Here is a 23857-nt window from a genome sequence, read left to right on the forward strand (position 1 = left end):
GGTCTCAGCTGTTTAACCCAGGGACCCAGACACACTTTGAGGGCCACACTAAGGCGTGATGGTCTCTTCTCACAGCCTAGGTCTCTTACCACTTGAAAGTCATCTATCTGCTTCTCTCTTTCTCCTATCTAGTCTGTGCAGCATTCCTCAGCCTGAGTGTCTCTTAAAGATGCAACATTCCAGATACTGCTAACATATTAAAAATACCACTGGATTTGCGAGATAATATATCTCTGATTTCAGGGACTAATGAGAAGACGAGCTCAGATAAAGAACAAGCAAATGAACAAGTAAAGAGGAGCACACTAGTAGCCACGATTAATTTTTAAAAAGCTGGTGAGAAAATAAAGAAAACCTAAAATCTACTGCAACTTAGAGCACAGATGAAATGAAGCCTGAATGAAAATGAAAAACTAAGCCAGGAAGTGGGGTAAGGACAGTCTAAACCAGAGGGATTCCTAAAGAAACATGCAAGGGTGGATGGAGCTTGCTGTATTCATGAGCAGGAAGAGTCACGTGGCGAGAGGACTACACTTAAGCAAGAGAATTTGCAAGGTTGGGACGTAAGAATGGGTAGTGAAATTAAAGCTTATGTGTTGGTCATGTTAAATTTACACTGCCAGTTATTTATTCTCATGGGGTTGTTGAGTCAACAATTCAATATATAAGCTTTTCCACAACTCTGCATAACCTCAGAAGATCAGTCTCTGGAATGAATCTACCTTCCATTTACCTGGATAAGGTAACAGAGGATGGCAGTGCAGACAAAGGAAGGAAGAGGTTATAGTACTGAACTCTGGGATTTCACAACGTTCCTAAGAGCAAGCCAAGGAGAAAGAATCAACAGGGTACCAAAACAGTGAACAATAGTAATAACAATTTACAAACTCACGCCCAACAACGAGAAGAAAAGTAGAAGAGCATGTGTCAGACGAGCTGGAATTGAAAATGTGTCCAAGAGATGGCACGGTGAGAAAGAGCAGAAATAGCCTGCAGTGGTTATTGAAAAGCCAAAGACTGTAAAGAACCATTTTCCTGGGTGTAGAATGAAAGGCCACACCTAGAGAATGCATGGTGTGATTCTATCATATGAAGTTTAATAACAGGAAAAGCTAATCTGTTTTGCTAGAATCACAACTTTCTAACACCTGAAAGTGTTTTAGGTCTTATTAGCCTGGTACCACCCTGAGATATGCAAGAGACACAGGGTGCCCTGTGTTGACTTGCAAGGTCATTAATGTTTTATTGCAGACTCTCAGTCCCTCAGACAGTGTTGTGAAGTGCTATGGGTGTACCATCTCTGCTACATTGCTTCACTCAGTATTTTCTCTCCTTGACACTGTTCTTTCCCTTATCCACTCAGCTAAGAGCTTCTCGTTCTCCAGAACTCAGCTGTAGTATTACCTTTTCCAAGGAGCCTTCCCTGACTGCAGTGAGGTGTCTTTGTTGGGCTTACACTGGCCGTGACCTCCATCCATCACTGAATTCACCGCCCAGAAGCAAATAAGAGCAATGGCCTTCTCTTTACTAAGCTGCATCATAAGGTTGAAACCATATTTGATTTGATATTTGACGAATGACTTTTTGAATAAATAAATCAATGATGTAATGAACCCCTTTTCTGAGATGCATTTATAAAGAAATGGCAAGGATAAAAGGCTGCATTATACTCATATACAGATTATCTCAGGCTCCTTTAAATCTTGTGTATCAGCACCAAGTTCAGAGTCTCTTTAGTCTATGCCTCCCCTTTCTATAACAGGCTCCCTCTCAGCAGTGGTTTGCCAGCAAAAAGCAGTGCTTTCTCTGCTGAATAATCTAAGCAAGCAAACTGTGTGATCACTTGCTTATTACTAACGTGTAATAATTAACATGACAATGTGACATCTTAGCGTGTAACTGACAATATTATATTTTAGCACTGCAATGCAGCAGAAATAGTCTGAAGAAAAATATTTAGGGGCTAGAGATATCACTAAGTGGCACAGCACCTGTCTGGCAAGCACAAGGTCATAAATTCATTCCCCATACCAAAAAGAAAAAAAGAAAAATACTCATTGTTCTTCAAATGTATACCAGACATACTAAGCCTATAGATACATAATATTCACTACACTTTATTTCAAACTGCCTGTTAATAATAACACCAACAGCTAAATGTTATTAAATCCTTTCTGTGTGTCAAACCTTCACGTAAATTATCTAGAACATTTTTCTCCCTTTCATTCCTCACACCTGATCTGCTCACTAAATCCAAAAAGACCTAAAATCTATCCACCTCTCTCCACTGCCACCATGATTCAAGCCTTTGTCATTTCTCTTTGGACATTCGCAATAATGTAATCTGTATTCTGTTTCCATTTTTTGGTTTCTCATAAGCCATTCTCCAGCCAGAAAAGAGAGAAGTCTTAAAAAGAAATAAAGAAGAAATTATCTCCACACTTAAAAGTCTCCAGTGGCTTCTGGCTGAAGCTGTTGAACTCCACTGGGGAAACCAAGGCAAGATCATCCGCGCTAGACATGGAAGGCTGCATAGCTTTAGGAAGACTGGCTGAAAGAACCTGAGTTGCGGAGCAGACTACTTGGAAACTTACAGTGGTGTCATTGTCCCTACAGTCAGGCCTCTATAGTCATCATTTAATCACTGAAACTCAAAAGAGTGTATTAGGATCCAAAATGAAGGAAAAAGGAATCAGGACATCTCGGAACAAGTCTCAGCCATGCCTTTCACATGTATGATGATTTTCTACAAAACCCAGTCTTCAGAATATGACCCTGTGACACTCCTGGCCCTAACATTTGCTTGCTGTGTGACCCTAAGCATATCCCTAAACTTCTTTGAGCATCTTTATCTGTTCCATTAGGAAACATAGAGATGATATAAAAAAAAAATAGTGGTTTCTAACTTCATCCACACCCTACCTCAAGATCTGTTCATGGCCAGAGGTGAATGGCCTTAGGGTACTGGTGACCCCAAGAACTACCTACCCAAGTTATAACTGCTACCGGCATATCACTGTGGCCAGATACAGAGTTGGGACATTTTGATGGACTCAATACAGGGTCTGCACATGACAGAATGATTCGACAACAGCAATTAATAGTGATGATAGCTGCAGGGACAATAGCAATGACAATGACCTCACAGGATGTATTAGGGTTTGAGAGAGAAAAAAAAAGCCAATAGATTGTGTGTGAGAAAGAGACAGAGAGTCAGAGAGACAGAAAGACAGAGAAAGAGGGAGATTCATAAAGAGAGGCTTTATTTTACGTAATTGGCTCCTGTAACTATGCAGGCTTCCTAGTAATAATTCTGCAGTTTAACTCCTAAGACCAGCAGATTGGAGACTTCTGGAAGAGCCAGTACTGCATTTCACTCCCAAAGTCTGCCTGCTGCAGAATTCCTTTTTGTTTAGAGGAAGTCCGTCTCTTTGTTTTATTCAGACATTAAACTGATTATGGGCACCAGTTTACTTTACTCGAAGTTCATCAGTTTAAATGTTAATCTTATCTAAAACAACTTCACGGAAACATCTCGATAATGTTTGACAAAACATCTAGTGATCAGCAAGGCTGACATAAAATGAATCATCAGCCCTGTCTTAATGGCATAATACTTAGGAGCACTTTGTAGTTTAAGAAAAGTGGCAAAATCTCTATAAGAGACTTTGAAATCTGCAAGCCCTAAGAAGGACTTCAAAGAAAGATTTCCTCAAGAGAAGCTGCTTAACTGAGGATTCATGCCTCCTGTCTGATGGGCTCAACTGTCAACCGTCTTTATGCCTCACATCTGAATAAATACTTCTCAGAGATCTCAGTATTCTGATAAAGTGTCACATTGCCTTTGGTTTATCACTTTATTTTTATCTCACAATGTGAAACTTGTTGCTATATCACACCAGGACCTTGCTTAAAGGTCACCATGGACATGCTAAGCCTTAGGACAGGTGGGGTTAACAGCAAAAGTAAGCATGGACCTGTCTCTTACCATTCCACAAGAGAAAAGTTCATGATGAGAGGAGCTGGTAAGCAAGGGAGGGCGTGCCCTATGCTGTGTCCACCTCAGAGACGGTCACCTGCACCATGAGCAGGAATAATTTTTCACTGACATTGTTGAAAACTATCAATGAATGGTGACTTTGAAAAAAGAAAAGACACAACAGCTTGTACTCATTGCATTATTATTTCAATGCTCTACAGACAAGGGACCCCTGAACTGTGCAGAACCTGATACAGACCACTCCTCACTTCCTCCCCTCCACTCCAACCCCCAGGTCCACTACAGCTACTACTGTTACACACGTTACAGAGAGATACGTCCCTGGATTCGGACAACTACTATTACAAATTTACAAATGAGAAAAATGAGGCTTGGATGTTCAGTAATTGGCCTAAAGTCTCACAGGCAAAATAAAGAATCTGAGCTTCCATCTGTAAAGGCGTGGCCTAGAGTTGTTTTACCCCTGGAGTCCCCTGGTACTAAGAAGGCCTTCAGCAGTGAACAGTGACTAAGCAGATGAGAAAAGACTTTCCTCCCAGGTTTCCAATTTGGCACATCTAGAACTGTTCATGAAGTGACTTGAGGAAATAGTCTTGTAATCCACAAATGAGCCCCCAAACTTGAGTTCAAAAAATGGAGCACAAACGTATTTTTAAAAAGCAGCGCTGATTTATTTTATCCTGGGCCCCGCGACACAGTGCAGTTGGAGTTTACAAAAGCTGTGGGTTGTTACTCCATACTTGCAGCCTTTATGTACATATCACAGTTTACAGAGTAAGGAGTTATGGGCATGGATCAGGAAATCTGCTAAGGAAATATTTTCCTTAGCAGAGGACAGAGTAGTCTAGCAGTAATTAACAATCTTTTGTTAGCTTATTTTAGCACCACATCTGTTATTTGTAGAGGGCAACAATGGTTAACCTATCAATTAGGTTAGGTTTGCAGAGATTCACAATTCACAATTATAGAAAAGAGCATTGATTAACATATCAGTTAGGTCACCCAGAAGGGGAAAAATGCATACAGGACAGTACCTCCAGGTTACAGGTATTTTGGTATAATACAAATATAATGAAGCTCTTTTTGCTAGTGTACAGCAATACTACTGTTGAAAGGACACAAAGAGAATCCCTGAAACTCACAGAATACGGACTACAGTGTAACATAGGCCATCAGTTGGCCTTACACTGGCAATGACCTTCCATCCAACACCATGTTTACCACACACAGGTATCCTTACAGCTGCTGTTTCCTGACCATCATCTCTATACCAGGATCTATATAAGATTCATCAGGTAGTCTAAATATCTATCCTGGAAGCCATAGATAATTTTTGCCATTCTTTAGATGAGTAAACTGAGCCTCAAAAGAGTCATGTGAGTTATCATAGTCCCACAGCAACGCAGGAACTGAGCTCAGCCAGGATTCAGCTCACAGTTGTCTGATTCGAAAACTCTTCAGTCGACATTTCTGAGCAGAATCAAATTTCCTGGGGGCTTAGAAGACCACCAGGTGTAAATGTGTGTTATCCAGTCTCCCACCCCTCCTGCTGAATCAGTCTCTGAGCACCTACAGCAGAAGGCGCTTTCAGGAGCCAATTAAGCAACTGCTCACACTTAGCTTTCAGAAACAGATATGGGTGGAAAATCCTATAAAAGCCCTTTAAAATGATATAAACTCAACTGTCACAGCCAAGATATAGGCAACAAAAAATTTTAAGCTAAAATTTTAAAAACTGAAAAAGCACAACTTCCTTTTCACATATTGTGTCTATTCATTTCCGTTTTATTGTCTGTATAATACATTTACTATGAAATCTCAGTAAGCTTAGCACCAACATTCAATTAGAATTTAAAAACAGTGCCTAAAATAGAGCCTTCCGGCAGGTAATTTAGGCAGTAGTTATAATGTGCTAGACACTATTTAATCCTTCTATAAATATTAACTCATTTAACCCAATACTAGCTCTGTAAAATAGATGCCATTGTTATCTCCAATTTGCAAACAAGAAAAGGATACAGAGAGGAAAGTGGTCACTCCCAAGTCAGAGCTGGGCAGGAGGAAATTTAGCATCTGGACCCAGAGCCTCTCTGCAGGCTGTGCCTGTAGCTTTCACACCAGTCTGCCCTCTGCAGTCACCACTCCCTCAGCTTCCCTGCTTGGCTTCCTTTCCTCAAAGACAGAGCCTAGTTGCTGGTGTAGTTCCAGGATTTGTCTTCTGTGTATCTGTCTTTCTAAAGACATGTGGTAGCCACTGTGTCATGTGGTTCCTATCCCACCCTACTCTCGCTTTGCTGCACCCAACCCACCTCTCTCTACTTTCCTATGAACAGCATTTTTCTTTCCTTTCTCATGTATTATTTTTACCTGATACTTAATTACATCAAGTGCACTAACAGGTAAGACTGACAGTGGGGGACCTGGGGATTTAGCTCAGCGGCATAAGCACCTGCCTTGCAAGCAGGCGGTCGTGAGTTCGATCCCTGGTACCGATAAAAATGAAAAAGACAAAAAAAAAAAAAAAAAAAAAAAAAAAAGACTGAAGTGGGATCTGTGAACAAGCTCCATGGAGCTTGGCTATAAATTAAATCCAAGCTATAGACACTTGCAAGGCTTTATACCACCTGTGAACCATGCAGTGGTCTCCTCAGCTGACTCATGTGAGAGAGTCTGCAGACAATGGGTTAAACCAATAAGTCAGTTAAGCCTGAGAATAATGCCCAGTAGGTTTAGGCCAGCAGAGCTTCTTGTACTGCAGTGCTACAGCCGCTGATTCAGAGGTTGGTTTGCCTCACTGGAGGAGGAAGCAGGTCTACCTGATATGGAAGGATGGGGGGGGAATTTTACAGAGGTGATGCATCCTCAGTAGAACCAATAGAGAAGGCACTCTGGGTTCAGACTGAGAATGATCAAAGGAATGCATAACTTCCATAAATAACTATACAGTTTTAAACACTGGGGCGAGGGACTAATCTAGTGAAGAGACATCCTTATTTCTAAGACCAAACACTCAGATATCTAAAGATCTTCATGGTCAGTTGGTTTCCGTCTTTGCCCTGGGTCTGGATGACAAATTACACAAAAGCCTGTCTTCTCCTTTCTTTTATCATCACATCTGACGTTGACAGAATTGCGCATCCTCTGTGTCTGTCTTATCTATCCCCTGTGCTAGCAAGGTTCTGCTACTGAGATTGTCACAGTGCTTATCAAGATACTCCTAGACTCTTTAGCTGGACCTCTTTGATACCATGACTATCATTTGTCCTTCCTGGTATCCCAGAACTAAACCCCTCTGTCTCACAGGAGTCTGTTTGATTTGTTCACTGCTAGATTTATAATGTCAAACACACTACCCTCTCTATTAAAGAATCTCAATAAGATTTATTCATTGAATGATTGCATTAAATACAAACAGTATACCAGGGCTTCAGTGCTTGCTGTTACCCTGTGCTTGAAACACACTCCCCTAGATTTTTCATAGGACTGACTGATAGAATTTTCAGCACGGAAAGGAACCATCTGATAGAATTTTCAGCGTGGATAAAAAGAGAAGTATGAAATAAAAGCAGCCTTTATTTTAAGAATGTGAAGAGAGACTCCATGACCCTCTGGGGTCTGACATTCTCTCCACCAGACACATAGTGTGGGGGCACACATGTAGCTTAGGTTTGGGGTGGTGCCTAAGGGGCATTAGTGATGCGTAGGTAGCCCATTGGTATTCATTTTGCACCACAGGTAAATTGCGTAGGGGCGGGAAAGATGACCTCAAGATAGAACCCCTTGGTTCCACCTCCCAGCCTTCCCACTGGCTACAGTGTCCCATCTGGGGCAAAATCCTTTCACTGACTCCTTGGGGTCCCAGCAATGACTCTCACCATTTTCTCTCAGTATCCACCCTCCTCTGTTGGTTACCTCCATATTATTAATTCTATGAAAGGAACTGGTCATGTTTTCTGATAATCTCTAGTCCAGCACTGTGTCTCCTACTCATTCACTGACTCAGTAAGTGGATGATTAAATGTATCAGTTAGATCCAAGTTTCAGAGAAAAAAAGAACAGAACATGGGTTTAGGTCTTCACTATCCACTAAACAAGTACATAACTTTGAACTGTCTGGCTTAAACAGTTTGGTACTTAGTGTCTTCATCTCCAAACTAGATTAAAAATAGCAACTATACCTCATGTGAGGTTCCAATTAGACAGTGGATGCAAAGCTCTCGGTGTTCTATGGGGTACGTGATCAACACCAAAAAAAGCAGATACGGTCTTAAACTCCACTGCGTCTGCCCAGTGCCTGGACCCTGGCTGAGGCTAATGCTGCTTTGACTGCAAGTGAGTGAGGGAGGTTAAGGAGAAAGCTGGAGAGCTTGAGAGCAGGGAATTCTTCCTGAAGCCATTCAGAAATAGAGAACTACACAAGAGACCAGAAGTGCTGCCTGCATCACCCCAGGGCTGCCAGGCTCCCTTTCTCTTCCCTACTATAATCATCTGCATAAAGTAAAATCCTAAATCCCTCCTTGTTTTCACCTTAACTTCCCCTCAGAATGAACTGAAGTACTGTTGCCCCTAAGCCATTTTCCTGCCATGAATAGAGGATATTATGTGAGAGGAGAGGGGAATTCAGAGGAGCTGCTGATGGACTTTGAATCAGCCCAGGATCTGTTTTCATGCAAATAGAGACACAAGGAGGAAAAGATGTGTAAAAAGTGAGTGCAAAGGACAGAGCAAAGTCTGGCTGCAGGAGAGATTCTTGCACTTCTCATCACCAAGGCCAGGAAAGTATACATTGTGCCTCAACTGAAGCTGAGAATTGTATTAAAGGGCAAACGTTCCCATTTTCTTTCAAATTATGTTTTCAGGGGCTCTGAATGATGTTTCTCAAGCAGTGAACAAACACAAGGGAAACAAAAGTGTTGAAAATGGGCTTTTATAAGCAGACTCCAGGCAAACCCCCACTGGCTTGCAGAAAATGCTTTGCAGAGAGAGAGGAGTTGGGCCATGTGCCAGCAACGCAAGAAGCTGGAGGCTGGCAATCCTGGGGGCAGGAACATTTTGCTATGAAAATTCTACTTTCAAAACCAACCATGAAACCATTGATGACGTTACATTTGAGGACTGAATGAGTGTTGCCTCTAAAAGCATTAGTGACAATCATCTATTAACAAATAATTCTTGCACATTCTATAGCAGGGACAGTCATGACCACTGTGGAGGATGCAGTTATGAACTGGACAGAGTATCTGCTGTCCATGCATTCACTTGTTTCAGGAGATAAGTGCTAACTGCTACTTCCACACAATGCAGAAGTTGCTGAGAATGCCAAGGTGAACAGAAATACTGTCTTCAAACATTTATAGCCTTGTTTGGGAAACAGACAATCAAACATGTGTGGCGGAAATTGCAAGAGGGGAAGTCAAGGAAAAGGGCCTGTGCCCAGAATGCAATTGGGGTCTAAAGGAAGTGAAATTCCCTTACTATATTGTTAGCCAAGAGTGAGAGGAAGGACAGTATGGCAAGAAGTAACCAGAATCTGAAAATGGCCCACTGGTATTATAAGAGAATTTGCCATTTGTCCTGAGAACAATCAGGTTTGAAGCCAGGACATGGTCTGATGAGAAGGAGGAACTACATAAATTAAAATCAGGACCAGGTCAGCGGTCTTCAGGGAACAGCCTTCCTAGAGCAGTCAAAGATGCAAATCACTCAAAGGTCCTCAACATAGGACCCATTTTTCTGATTCCTGCTCATTCACTCTCATTCCACCACCTAATCCGAAGTAGCTCACAGCTAAAATTTCATGTCTTCCCTTCTGGAATTCTGTGGCTGCGTTTGATCCATCTTGTACTGTTGGTGCATCTTCTGGTACTGCCCATAAACACTCTGCTTCCATTCTCCAGGCAAAGCAGCTGCTCTGCCCTCTCGCACTGACCAGAAATAAGCCTGTGTTTGATTACTTCATTCTCACCTGTGCATAGCTGTGCATAGTAGAAACCCTCTTTCTTCATGTAGCCTAAAGTAAGACAAAAGACTTTGATTTGCTTAGTGACCATGGCCAAAGGAGGACTAATAGGGGGCATTTTCTTCTTCAGGCATTTCAGTCACCAGGAGTTCAATTTTAGAAGTCTGGCCTACAGGCACAGAGTCCACCAGGAATTCCTGTCAGTGACCAAAAATGAATTTTGAGTGGTTCATCCATAGTGGTCATCTTCAGCCTTTGCTGCAGAGTAAATCTTAACATCGGCCTCTAGGCAGTCCATTCAGTTGGACTCTAAGCACTAGCCTCAACAAATCCAGGAAGTCCCCCTTAAGAATCCCAGGCCTTCTTTCACAGTCCCACGCATACAAATCTCCAAAATATTTCTCTTACACATGATGTTTCTCCACCCCACTACCAGGAATTTAGTCCAAGTTATTCTCTCTTGCCTGGACTATTACATTAACCACCTAATTGTTTTTGCTTTCCCTCTGTCCATACTTACCATTTCACTGAATCTACTCTTTCCTGTATTTTATTTGTACTGATGTTAAAAAATTCCAAGTATGAGTCTGTCTTGAACCTCCAAACAAAAGACTCAGTTGCTTACCATTACCCTTATGGTAAAGATCTATTCAGGCCCTATCTATCTCTGTCTCCTCATCCACGCTCCACTCCTCTTTGGTCTCCTTTAATCTTCATGGTGGTTCTTAGGTTTTCTCAAACATACTATGCCTTCTTTTTCAATTGGACCTTCCACACACTGTCCTCTCCTCTTAGACTCTGTTCTGTACCACCAGACATAAACACAGGTATACTTCAGTTGACAGCTCATCTAAGTTCGTTCCCTCAGTCTGGACTCTCAGTGCCTCAAGCGTGTGTGTCTCACTGCTGTATTACAGATGTAGTTGCATAATTATTTCTGTGATTGGTCTACTTCCCCCACTACAGTGGGGGAAGCGCCTTCTACTTTCTTCTCCCACTGTACTCTCTCTGTACTGCAGCTACAGTATAGATACTCTATCTGAAAGTTGTTACAGGTATTATGCATTCTAGTTTTATAGCTATTTTACTTGCAAACACATTCCATACATGGGATAAATTTTTTAAAAAGAAAAAAGTTAAATGAAGAACTTATGAATTGTGCATCTATATCCAGTCATTTTGCCTTTCAAGACTGCAATCATCATGATAATTTCTGCTGGCAACAAACCAAACTTGTAATCATTATAGCAAAGGTAAAAGAGGGATGGTTCAATGAAATCTGTTTTCATGGTTTCATAAATCTGTTCAAACAGAGAGTGTATCAATATAGATTTGAGTGAAGTATAGCATTTTAATAATGAATCATATAAAAGTTTATTTTACAACTCTAAGATATTACATTTTCTTACTATTACTGTAAAGGCAAGAGTAAAATTCATTCACTGGCCTAATATGTGCTGAGTCCTTTCTTTGTTCTGGGATTATTATGATGGACTAAAGAGACAAAATGTTTGTCAGATGGGGAGGGCCATGCCCATGATCCCAGCACTCTGGGAAGCTGAAGCAAGAGAATGGCAAGTTTATGCCCAGCCTGGATTACTATGTAATTTAGCAAGATTCTGTGTCCAAACAAAATGTCAAAAACTGTTACAGCCTGGGTATGGAGTTCATTGTAAAAACCCTGGGTTCAATCTCTAGTACCAAAAGAAACAAGGAATAGAAGAACGGGAATGTGAACCCTCAGAAGTTTACATCTAAGAGGAATTGATAGTTTTTTCTAAAAGGTAAATAAAATCTAATGCAAATTAAATAATGATAAACATTAAGGGAAAAAATCAATAAATCAAGTCCAAAAGAGCACATGGAGTGGGAAGAGGGGTGCACAGGCATGCAAGTAAGAATGGTCGGGGAGGCCTGATGCACAGGTGACCTTGGCCCAAAGACCTCGAAAAGCAAGCTGTATGTAATATTTTTCATCTATTCAACTATTGCCAGTTATAACGGGTGTTTCAGTCCCTTGAAATGGCTGTTTTCACCACCCACAAGCTTATAAGTCACCATTTATGAATAGACAGGTGTGTTCACACATCTTTGTGGGCTTCACGGCACTCCGCGGGTGCTCCCAGGGTTGCTGTTGTTCTCTGAAGTGCATCATTGGCTGCACACTGCAGTGCAAGGAAAGGATTCAGATCTGCTTCCCCAGGTGAGCTCTTTGGAGTGACCACAACACATTCTCTCCTGGAAGCAGCTGCAGCCTCTGCTCTTGCAAAACAGCAAGAGGTATCTGTGTATCCCTTGAGCTATTACCAGTAACTATTTCTGGATTTTTGAGTCCAGGATGGAAAATCCTGGCCCAAAATTTGCTGACTCAAAATCTCAAAACTCTGTAGGGTCCTAGAGTGTAATTGTTTAAGGGTAGTGGTTCTTTGCAAGCCACTTGATCTATCCCAGCATTTCATATTCTCACCAAGAGCTTGTACTCTCATTACTTGTACATGTATTGAAGTCTCTTTGTGTAAGATATTATCCTTGAACCTTGGATATAAAAAGATAAACTCAAAGAGCCTACTTTACCAACTGGCATATAAACAGAACATGAGGTATAATTACTGTAAGAGAAATAGCACAAATGGATATGATATCAGAGGGAATGACTAATTCCCTCCTTGTCACCAAGGAAAGGAGATTCGTCCTAAAATGTGAAGAACAGCAGTAATGCATGAGCTAATTAGAGGAAATAACAAGCGAGAAAGGGCATTCCAGGAAGAAGCCCAGCAACACATACTATGGAAATATGACAGATACTCCATGACCACTGAGCATAGAGGACATGGGATGGACAAAACTGTCCAGGATCCTACAGTAAATGGAATTGAGGAAGAAAACAAAGGTGTTTTGTTTCAAATGAATAGAATGTTTTATTGGTTCTGGGTAAAAATATGTGCTTATTGTAAAAATTAAAAATGAAAACTATGGAGCCATATTAAGCAAAAAGCAAAGGTTTCAGGAAATGAACCACCTAGGACATTACCATTATTAACATTCTACTCACTCCTTCCAGGCCTGTAACTAGGCACACAGGGTGCTAGGGCACATGAACCTGGTCATACACACACATGATCCTCATCAATGGAGAATGGATTTCTTTCTGCATCAATCTGCACCATTTTGTATTTGCATTACAGGACAAACTGCTTTTAATAACCTGCTTCTGAGACATTTCTTCACATAAAAAGATACAACACAGAGTTCCTACATCTCAGCAGCAGCTGAATTCCTAAAAACAGACCCCCATTGGGACATATTTGCAAAAGTCCTTAAATTCTCATTAAAATTTTCTTTTAGTTTGCAGCATATATGGCCACAAAAATTTGGGCTTCACTTCATTTTTACATTGATTTCGTTAGAATTCAACTAAATAATCATTAAGCACCATGCAGACACTTTGTTTAACTGTAGACATTTTCATGGTCTTCTAATTTCAATGGTAAAGGAAGTCTCCACTTTGGAGAATTAATCTTTGAGTGAGTTTTTCAGAAATGGGTTTCTTTGAGAAGATCAGAGAAAGTTTCCAGGAAGCTCTGGAGTCTAAGACAAGACTCTGGCCCTTCTTTGCTGTATATCTTAGGAAGTTATTTCATTTGTCTGAGCTTTAGTTTTCCCATTTATTAAACTACAATGAGATATCACCACCTTAGAGTTATGGTAACTACAGCAGATTGTATGTGATGCTCCTCAAATCACTGCCTGGTCCATAGTGGATAGATGCATTGCTGTGTAGACAGTGATGAGTGAGGGTGAATACCCAGTCAAGCCTGCCAGGGATCTTCTTGGCCTTTACCTATACAACCTCCCTCTACGACCTTGCCTGTCTTATTGTTTGCATTTGTCCTATGCCTAGAACTGGGATTTTACATAGGAAATTCTCAATATATATTTATCAGTTGACGAATAAATGAATATAATAATTAATACAGAGATGTCTGATACATAAGATCCTCATTTGAGAACTTGTCTCCAACCTCCCTTACTGAATAGGATAGGATGCTTTCTTCTTTGAGACCTCATTGCATGCTTATATCCTTGTGCTAGAAATATTACACCTGCTGCCTCAATTTAGACTTATTTTTAAAAAGCTTATGGATCAGATGCCTGGGGATTAGAATATATGTTGTAGGATTAGTGCTAATATAGCAGAAAGAACTCCATTTGGGAAATTTGGATTGAATTCTGCTATTTATCCCCCAGGCAATTGGTAGACTAGAAACATGTATTTGGTCTTTTCTGTAAGCACCTCTTTGGCAGAAGTACAGTAATGGTACCATGTGCTTAGAAGTATCTGATACAGAAGAAGCTGGCAGTTCTCAGTCCATCTTGAAATCCAATTACCTTAGGAGATTTTTAAAACTCTGACCACTGCCCCTGAAATTGTGAGTGTTGCATACAGTATTATATCCCAGAAACAGGAAACCTGACTGATACAACCACCTTTGAATGGCCAGTATTATTGGCTTCCCTTTTACTGTCACTCTGGTTATAGAAATCATCCCTCATGCAGCACTGGTAAAAGCTTAATTTGTAATTAAACACTTGCATAAATTGAACACAGGGCCTAGGGTATGTTTGAAGCTCCATTGCCTGGATTGCACAGAGAGGCCAAAGTATTGCAGATGGTGTCTTCATAAATCCTCTTCCACAGTGGCAGAGCATCAGTGGCCCCAGCAGCAAGTATATGAACAGGGCCATAATAAGTACCTAGGAAGCTGACAAACAGCACTAGTGACCATTCAAGGACACAATGTAGTGGCATTTACAAAAAGCACACCCAGGATGGAAGAGCTTTCAAGAAAGGAAAAAGTGTCATCACATGACACTCGTGAGCACTTCACTAATAAAGCCCTTTGCATGAGAGGCAGGATTATGTAGAGGACAAAGGAGGGAGGAAGGAATCATGCCAGGTCCCTCACACATTTTATTTCCTTGAATTTTCACAGCAACCTCATGAAAATAGACAATGTCATTGCGATGTGCCAGAGAGAGGAACTAAGGCACAGAGGGTTGATACCATATGTCTGTGAAGTGATGGAGGCAGGACACAAACTCCTATCAGACTCAAGATCCAAGGTTTTGGGTCCTACCAAAAATCCTATCAAGAAACAGTGGTGAAGGATTGTAACCTGAGGCATGGGCTGTGCAAATCACTTCATCTCTTCCAGACTCAGTTTTTATAAGAAATAGTGATATCTTTGTGCTGACCTTCTGAGTGTTGTGCAAAACACATGAGAAAATGGCTGGTGACAATACCTAAGATCCACACATAACTGAAGATTTGAGCAACTGGAACCACTTGTCTTCAACTCTGTCCAACCCTAGAGCAAATCATGAGGCAGAGGCCAGAATCTTGGTTGGTTTCCATAATACAGGGACTTCCTAAGATTTAGTTTCTGTTGCTAGTTAACCAGTTAGTTTACTTCTACATAGAGCAGTGAACACCATAGAAAGAAATTACCTAATTTCTTGTGAAAGTGAACGGGAAAGAAACTGCTCAAAAGGAAAGAACAACTGAGATAGGGCAAAGGAAAAAAGAAAGAGAAATAATATATATAGGCTCCAAGATACATAACTATACTAATAATCTCTGTTAGTTCATCAAAAAGAACAGGTTGTTTAATTGGTCATTTTTTCATGCTTATATCTTATAATCTGAATAACTACTTTGAAGATAACAATATACAGTATATTAACCAGTGTTAATCTATTATTTTGTTTTAAAATTCCATACCATCATTTTTATTCCTTTTTAGTTTTTTTTTATTTTATTTTATTTTATTTTAAAGAGAATAAAACTACAATGAAAGCAACACAATTCAAAACAAGATGGTAGGAAATTGGCACTGGTTATTGTATTGCATATTTTATTTTCAAAATAGTTGCTCAGATTACCAGATATAATCATACAAAGTTGACCAAACAATATAAGCACTAACTGTTCCTAAAATTAAAAAAATACAATTAAAATGGTATTATTCTGCCATGAATGAGGTCCCCACTTCCAAGCTCTGCAGGTCTTCTGTGTGTCTCACTTCCTCTCGTCTTTGATAAGAGTCACTCTCTCATAAGCCTAGGGTCTCTCCCACGTTCTCTAGCTCAATAGCTGTTGCACCCACTCCCCTTCAAGCACACTCAGGACCCAGCCCCATAGACACTGCTCTCCACTCTCTTGCCATCGCCATAGGTTGCCAGTGCTAAGGTCTTCTCTTGACCATCATCATCTGGCCTCTGCCTTGACCATGGTCTGTGTGTTAGTCAGTTTTCTCATCACCATCGCAGAATATCTGATCCTCACCTTAAAGGAAGAGAGGTTTATTTGCTTTATGGCTTTCCATCCAAAGTTGGCGGGCTCCAAGGAAGAAACAGCATGGCAGAAGGGCATGGCAGAGGCAAGCTGCTAAACCATGGCAGCCAAACAGCACAGAGAGGAGGGAGGAGCCTGGGACAATACACCCTTCTAGATCACACCCCTCCTGACTGCTTTAGTGTTGGGTACCATAAATTCACAATGGTTAATTTTGGGATTATGAGTGCCACACATTTGAGATTTCCCGTCGACTCCTCTTAGGATAAAACCATCTACACCCCCTCGAGGCATCCCAGAATTATACTCCAGGACAAGATCCTTCTTAGCACAAGACTTTCTATGCTCTCTTAAATCATCTCAGGATTATACTTGCCTACTGAATCATAAACCTTTGAGACTTCTGTCAAATTGGAATCTTTCGTTAGCCCAGCCTATCACTGCATGACCCAGGTAACAGTGGCTGTCTTGGAATGTCAGGAGAGCCTGATACTGGAGACATCAACTTCCCAGCCATTAATCTATTACCCAGCTTGATTCTTGATTTCAATCATGGAGCATTCGTGTCATTCTCCATAGTATATCCAATAATGAACCAGTGCTTTACAGATACTAAGTACTCCACAAGAACTTTTCATGTTCATAGAATGGTGTGAAATTAGCGTTTCCTCAAAAAGTTCGTCTAAGGATTCCATGACTTCTGTATACTTCACTAACCCCCAGAGTCTCACTGATGGGCCTAATGACACTGTCCCACTGCATTGTTTCTAGGAGCGGCTCGTGTTGTCCGTGCTTCCCCGCTTTGTGGTCCTGGAGATGATCAATGATATGACCAACGTGGAAGACGAGCACCTGCAGCACCAGTTCCACCGCATCTACATCCATCGCTATGAGAATGTCAGGTGAGAAACACCACCAGGTTCTCTGCTGACTCCCGTGTGCCTGGCAGCTCCCATCACATCGCTGTCACTTCTGCCTGCCTGCATGTCAGTGCCTTCCCTCACTTGGTTGATGAGTTCATTAACTAGTGATTATTCATCAGAGAGTCCTGCATTCTCTAAATAAAGGAAAAGCAATATATTGATAGGCTGTGGATAGCTCATGGAATAACTTGGGAAGGATGGAGAAGCAGGCCTGTGAAATGGGCTGGAGAGAAGCCAGTGAACTTCAGAGCTCCCTCATCTCCCCAAAAAACAACCAAAACCATAGCAGCACACTAGGCCAGTTAGGCTACTGAGACTCATCAATCCAGTGCTTATGTTTCCCACCCTCGTTCCCTGGCTTAGTGCACCCCCACTGCAGCTGTTGCTGCAGGAACCAGGTGTTGCTGACTTGGCTTTACTCCCACTCATATTCAAGTTTGCAGTAGAAGGGTCTGGTTGACTGAGCCCTGTCATTTTCTAGAACTGCTGAGAGAGTAAGGATCTGACATTTTGGGCATATGCTGTGTGACTGTATGTATTTCCCTCCCAGAAAATATTAGAAGGTAGAAATTTTCCAAACATTGGGTTAAAATCCATACATTGAACAGCTCTACAAAAAAGAAACAAACTTAACCCTTTCTCCCCAACTTTAGTAGGAGGGAGAGATAACTCTTGTTGGCATCTCTACATATTCTATGTGCAGAAACACACACCTCAGAGCAGTCATGATTTTGACACATGCAACACCCTGATTTGGATGCTTCAGTGTGCCAAGCAGTCTTTGATCAAAAGGTAACTCTGGTAAGAGGTGCACTCCAGATCCAAAAATCAATCCCATAGAAAATAAGAGCTCACTGATACCAATTCAGAACAGTAGTACCCATCAATCAACACAGTGTGGAATTCCATTATTAAGTCAGCAAAGCAGAGTTCTAGTACTACGTAGGCAAAGACTGATAACTGAACATGAAAAGAGACACAGATAGGGCATGTGTATGTGTACAGAAGGGGAGGGTTTGTGTAGAAAAGGAGGAGGGAAGTGTGTAGAGAAGGGGAAAGGGTTTGCATACAAAAGGAGGAGGGGTATGGTTAGAGAAGGGGGAGGGGCAATGGTAGACAAAGGGGAGGGTATGGGTATAGGAGAGAGAGGGGTATGGGTTGAGAATGGGGAGGGTCTGGATAGAGAAGGAGGAGGGGTAGGGGTAGAGAAGGGAAAGGGGTTTGTGTAGAGAAGCTTTCCTGGAAGACATGGTCCTTACTGGCCTCATCTGAGACAGGGCCAGCCATGTGAAAAAAAAAAAAAAGACATGAATTCTGAACAAAGGAATCAGCACAAGTGAAGGCAGTCATGGCATTTGCAGATCGTTCTGGTATTCCTTTTTGATGTTAGTATGGCTTAACACGATCAGGGCAGGTCCAGAGTGAGCAGAAGTTGGATAGGCCTTTTGAAAGAAAAGAGATAAATGTACATGAATTACATAAATACGTATCAACACAATAATATGTGACACAGGAAAGTGTCTGTCACCATGGAGAAAGAGAGAAGAAAAAGTAACTACCTCTAAAAAAAAATAAAAGAAATATAAATAAGCCCACACATCCACACCATCACACTGGTGAGTCTCAAGTTCAAAAAAACAACACTGTTTCTTTTGATTTCTTTTGCCAGTCACCTCTGCTGATCTGGTAGTCCAGAGCAGCTCCAGTTACTTGTGGTCCTGCCATGCTCATTTATTCTATCAAGACCCTTTTCCAGAAGTTTAGACCACTCTAAATTAAAAATCTAGTTTCCTGAGTCGCCTTGTCAGTGCTCTAAGTCCTGACCATGGTTTCCAGGGAAGAAGAATCCAGCGAGGAGCCCCTCTCCCCACCCAGCGAGGAGCCCCTCTCCCCACCCAAGGTTCTCTGGCTCAGCACTGTGACACAATGCCCAGGACTTGGAGCCCTTGGTGCCGGGAAGATGAAGTGCTGGAGGGCCCTCTCTTGCCACAGAGAGGCTGAGGAGTGCTGAAACAAAACCAGAGACAAGGAAAACAAGCGGACAAACATGGTCCATTACCTGCGTCTGAGAACAAAGCCAGACAGGCTGCTACATCCCCTCCCCAGCCCCCAAGGCAGACCCACCGCAACATTTGGAGCACTGTCAAAATTATTTCCAAACCTGTAATCCTCTTCATGGCAACCCACCCCCACATTCCTTCTCCTCCACTGCTTTTTTTAGTCAGTGTGTTTGTTTCTTTGATGACCCTTCCCTGAAAATATCTCCCTGTAAACTTGTAAGTCTTAATTATATATCTCAGAATTCATTGTCTCCTATCAGTAAAGGATGTGCTTTTTTGCTGTAGGCAGGCCACATGTTCATGCCAAAAGTCAAGGCAGCTGCTGACCTTGAGCTCTGGGGGTGGCAGGGTGTGCAGTGGGTTCTGCCCCTGCTCTTTGGGTCACCGAGCCTTTACTGTGCAGCTGTTTCTCAAACCTGTGTTCCTCACTCTTCAATGTGCACACCTATCACCTGGAACTTGTGTTGAAGCAGATGTGATGCTCTGGCTCTAGTGAGGGACTTTAGAGTCTCCACCTTTACAATCTCCAAGGGAGGCCAGGGATGACTACCACTGTGCTCTGAGGGATAAAGACTTAATTCTGAATGTTTCCATTGACTGAACTCAGGAAGCATGGAATGAGGCTGACTGTGTGCTGGGCAGGCAGGATCTACTGATCACTTTGTTCATGTCCTTTAGCTAACAGATGGAGCTCACTTAGTCACTTGTGACTGTACTACTGTTAAGTGTCATAACAGAGTGGGCTCAGACCCAGGCAGAGGGCTACAGACGGGGTTGACAACTATGCTTGGGGAAACCTTCATAAGAGTGGTTTTGACGTGTGAGTGAGACCATGAAAAACAGGTAGGGTTTCAATAGGAAGCAAGAAGCAACAAAGCTGTGCTGGGGGCAAGTGTGGCATGGACAAAAACACAGGTTCATAAAGTAGACCATAAAGTCTCAGGGAGGGTGAGACACAGAAATGATAAAAACATGGCATGCATCCTTTTGGGGATCCCACTGTTCCTTTCAGCGGTTTCTGAGATGACATAGTAAGGTGAGTGGAGCTGTGCCCTTCCGTGGGCCATGCCAGGTCTGCCACATGTCACCAGAGGGACGTGGGGCAAATCTCCTGTCATCTCTGAGTCTGTTTCCGCAGATCCAGAATGGAGAGATTTCCCCTGCCCTGATAAGCAGATTAATGCTCATACTATGTCAAGTGTTATGCTGTACTGTGTTGTGTTTTACTGTGCTAGGGTCTCCCTATGTTTCCCAAGTAGGAACTGAACTTGGAATCCTCCTACCTCAGCATCTCAGAGTGTGGGATTACAGGTGTACACCACCACATCTAGCTAATGCTAGGTTTTTAGAAGACAATGGAGAAGCACCCCTCTTGCCTTATACTAAACCATAGGAACTGAGTCAGACCTTGCCTCACTGAAACTCTCACAAGCCCCGCAAGTTCAGGCCATCAGCCATTCTTCCTGAAGTCTCCCAGCCTTGCCTCGTTGCATCTCTTTTGAGAAACCCTAATTTTATTTGCCTGCTTATGGCGGGGAGTATTTCATTAGGTTCTGCCGTGATGAGCTTCTGTGTTCTCCTCCCACACCCTGCATCTGTTTTGCTATGTTCGCAACAACTGCATCACTGTTCATTTTGGAAATATGGAGGTTAATCATAGTTATGTTGCTTTATTCAACAAACTGTTCAGTTCATAGGGATCAATTCCCCTTGGAGTGTTCTGCATTACCTACATTCTATAACCCTTCATAGCCCGAAGGCTCTTACTGGGCCCTTTGTCCTCCCTGATCTCCAGGATGGACTCTCGCTGCTGATCTACTTTTTAAATACTGAGCCCTTGTTCCTGAAACTGCAGGAAGAGCTAAAATCTCACACCACCAACAGTTGATTTATTTGGATGGAGCTGACATGGCTCCAGAATGGATTAAAATATTAATATGCTTTCTCTCACCCTGTCCCCTTCCCTGTTTAGTATTCTTTTTGCAGACGTTAAAGGATTTACCAACCTCTCTACGACCTTGTCTGCTCAGGAGCTGGTCAGGATGCTGAATGAGCTCTTTGCCAGATTTGATCGACTGGCCCATGTGAGTTGCATTTAATTCCTTCCTACTCTTTTGCAGGGACTGCATGTGGAGTTATTGATGAGAGGGCACAGCCTTCTTCATCAGTGCCATTTCCTATTTTGCATCCTGTCCTCGGGCATGGACCCATGACCCTCTCATATTCTGGGGACTGATGTTAGTTATTTGTCGGTCTTGAATGGGAGGTTTGTCAGATTAATTCTCCCAGTTGCGAGACAGCTGGTTGAATGATGATCACACCAGTCTTCTATCTGCTTTTTACTTCCCTATTATTATGCCCCCTGCACATGGCCAGCTGCCATCCAGCTGCAGCCTGGGTGCCAGCCTAGACAAGGAAGGCTGCCTAAATTTCCAGCCAAACCCACTCTCTGCAGTGAATTTGCCTGTTCTCAAGAACCAGGCATCTACTGGACCACCCCACCACCATTTTGCTTGATTGATTTTGAAAGCTTTGTTTTTAACCAAGACATTGCTTTCATTTTTCAACTGGCTTGATCACAGCTAAGCTAGAAAACAGACAGAGAGAGATGGACATTTGCTACCATGCACACTCTGAAGTCCTGAAGACACTCAAGAACAGAGTGGGCACCAGGCTCAAGAAGAAATGCCATGGGCTCTGAATTTAAATAGGAATGTAGTGGGAAGTAAGATTGTGTTAGGTGGGAGTCGCGTTTAGCTTAGTGTACTATTTTAAGGCTACTTCACTTCAAAGGGGAGCCTTTCATACTTGTAGGAAAACACCTACTGGGGGTCGTGCATGGTGCTATATGGTGGGAATTTGATGATGATGAAAACACACCTCTGTTCCTAAAAAGCAGTCTGAGATATGTCAATAGGTAGTTCTGTGTGGTGCTACCACAAACACGAGCCTGAGTGATATGGAAACACACAGGTCACGCATAACCCTTGGGTCAGAGACGACCTCCTGGAGAAAGTGCTACTAACACCAAATCTTAAAAATGAGATAAGCAAACCCAACAGAATACCATTTCACAACAAAAAACCTCCAATGATCTGCTGATACCTGCAGCATGAGTACATGTCAAATGCAATAGGCAAAGTAAAAAACATGAGACTCAAAAGTAGATATCTTGTGACTCCATTTATAACACATTCTGTTAAAGATAAAACTACAGAGGCAGAAAGAAGATCAGCAGTTACAAGGAGTGGTAGGATGAGGGTCAGGGGATTTCTAGGGAAGGAGCATGGCATGGGGTGATTTGCAGAATGAGATGGGTGCTTTGTATCTTATTATTTTGACTGGATCATTGTACATATTTTTTGAATTAAAAATTTTTATTGCACATAGTGTACACACTTAGTTACTTAGCTAGGTAATGAAATTAGAGAAGGATATCTTAGGCAGAAAGCCAAACAAGATAATATAAAGCTATTTTGTTTGTGTGGAGAAACCAAGAGATAACCAGAGGGAACAGGGCAAGATACAATGGGTATAGATGAGGTCCCTGCCAAGAAGCCTGAAGCACAAGTTGCAGCTACTGTACAGTATTAGATAAGACGCTGACATAGAAGAGAGAGGAGGCAAGAAGCTGTTCTCCTCTTCATGGGAGGGGTGGATTTAGCTGAGAGACCAGGCATTTGGAGAAAAGCATGAATAACAATTCCTTTCAGCGTTGCATCTAGATGGACAAAGAAAGGAACCATCAATGTCCAGGGGTGGAGCAGTGATCTGGTGACCTCAGAGATAAAGCTACACAAGGGCTATATCTACATGGAGTAGAACAGAACTATTCCTGGCATCAGATTAGACAAGTGCCTTTTAGGTTGAGACTTGGTACAAAGGCAAGGAAGTATTAAAAAAATGCTGCTTGTTTGGGGAGCTCTATGTAGCTCCAAATTGTTAGAGCATAAAGGGCATAAGAGACTCTGGTAAGACACGAGCAGGAAGAAGAAAAGAGAAACAAATCTTGCAGGGTAGGGTGCAGCATTTTGAGGAAGGAAGGCTTCATTCTGTAGCTTGAGCTTTCTGTCTTGGTGATTCTATGCTTGCAGAGAGAGCAAACAAGGTAAGAAGACACAGCTGGTCAAGTACCAATGGGTACAAGAAGCCAAAGGCTGTCATCTCAGGCATAGGTGAAATTAAAAGACTGTATGGAAAAAATGAATATCAAATGAAGCATAGCTATGATGAAATAGCCTTAATACCAATTTTGATAAAACTATGAAACACTCATGAACCACCTGGTACATGTACTGCCCTGTGCTGAATGCTTTGCTTGGAATGCCTCACTTTGTGCTTGAAGCAACTTGCAAGGCAGGCTTTTATTGCTCCCATTTTACAAACTGAATGACCGGGGCTCAAAGAAATAAAAACTTGGACAGAACCATCAGGAAGTGCATTCGTGATACTTACCCCGGTCAGCTGAGCACAGGCTCTCGCTCCAAACCTGTAGCCATGCTGCAGGCTAAAAGACACCAGAGAGATGCTGCTACACAAACTTCACAGCTTGAAGGCAAG

General features: G+C 42.1%; 1 protein-coding gene across 3 annotated transcripts in view; it reads left to right on the top strand.

Moving 5' to 3' along the window:
* Adcy8 (adenylate cyclase 8) overlaps nucleotides 1-23857 on the top strand; it is a 225732-nt gene that overhangs the window by 73164 nt on the left and 128711 nt on the right. For all 3 annotated transcript variants that reach the window (XM_063231066.1, XM_003467348.5, XM_013149932.3), the window contains exons 3-4: nucleotides 17086-17216; nucleotides 21270-21381. In XM_063231066.1, coding sequence (XP_063087136.1) covers nucleotides 17086-17216; nucleotides 21270-21381 — 243 coding nt within the window. The remainder of the gene's footprint in view (nucleotides 1-17085; nucleotides 17217-21269; nucleotides 21382-23857) is intronic.

The sequence above is a fragment of the Cavia porcellus genome, unplaced genomic scaffold (genome assembly GCF_034190915.1).
Source record: "Cavia porcellus strain 051 isolate PalLab524CR breed Dunkin Hartley unplaced genomic scaffold, mCavPor4.1 scaffold_19, whole genome shotgun sequence".
In the NCBI taxonomy this organism is placed as follows: Eukaryota; Metazoa; Chordata; class Mammalia; order Rodentia; family Caviidae; genus Cavia; species Cavia porcellus.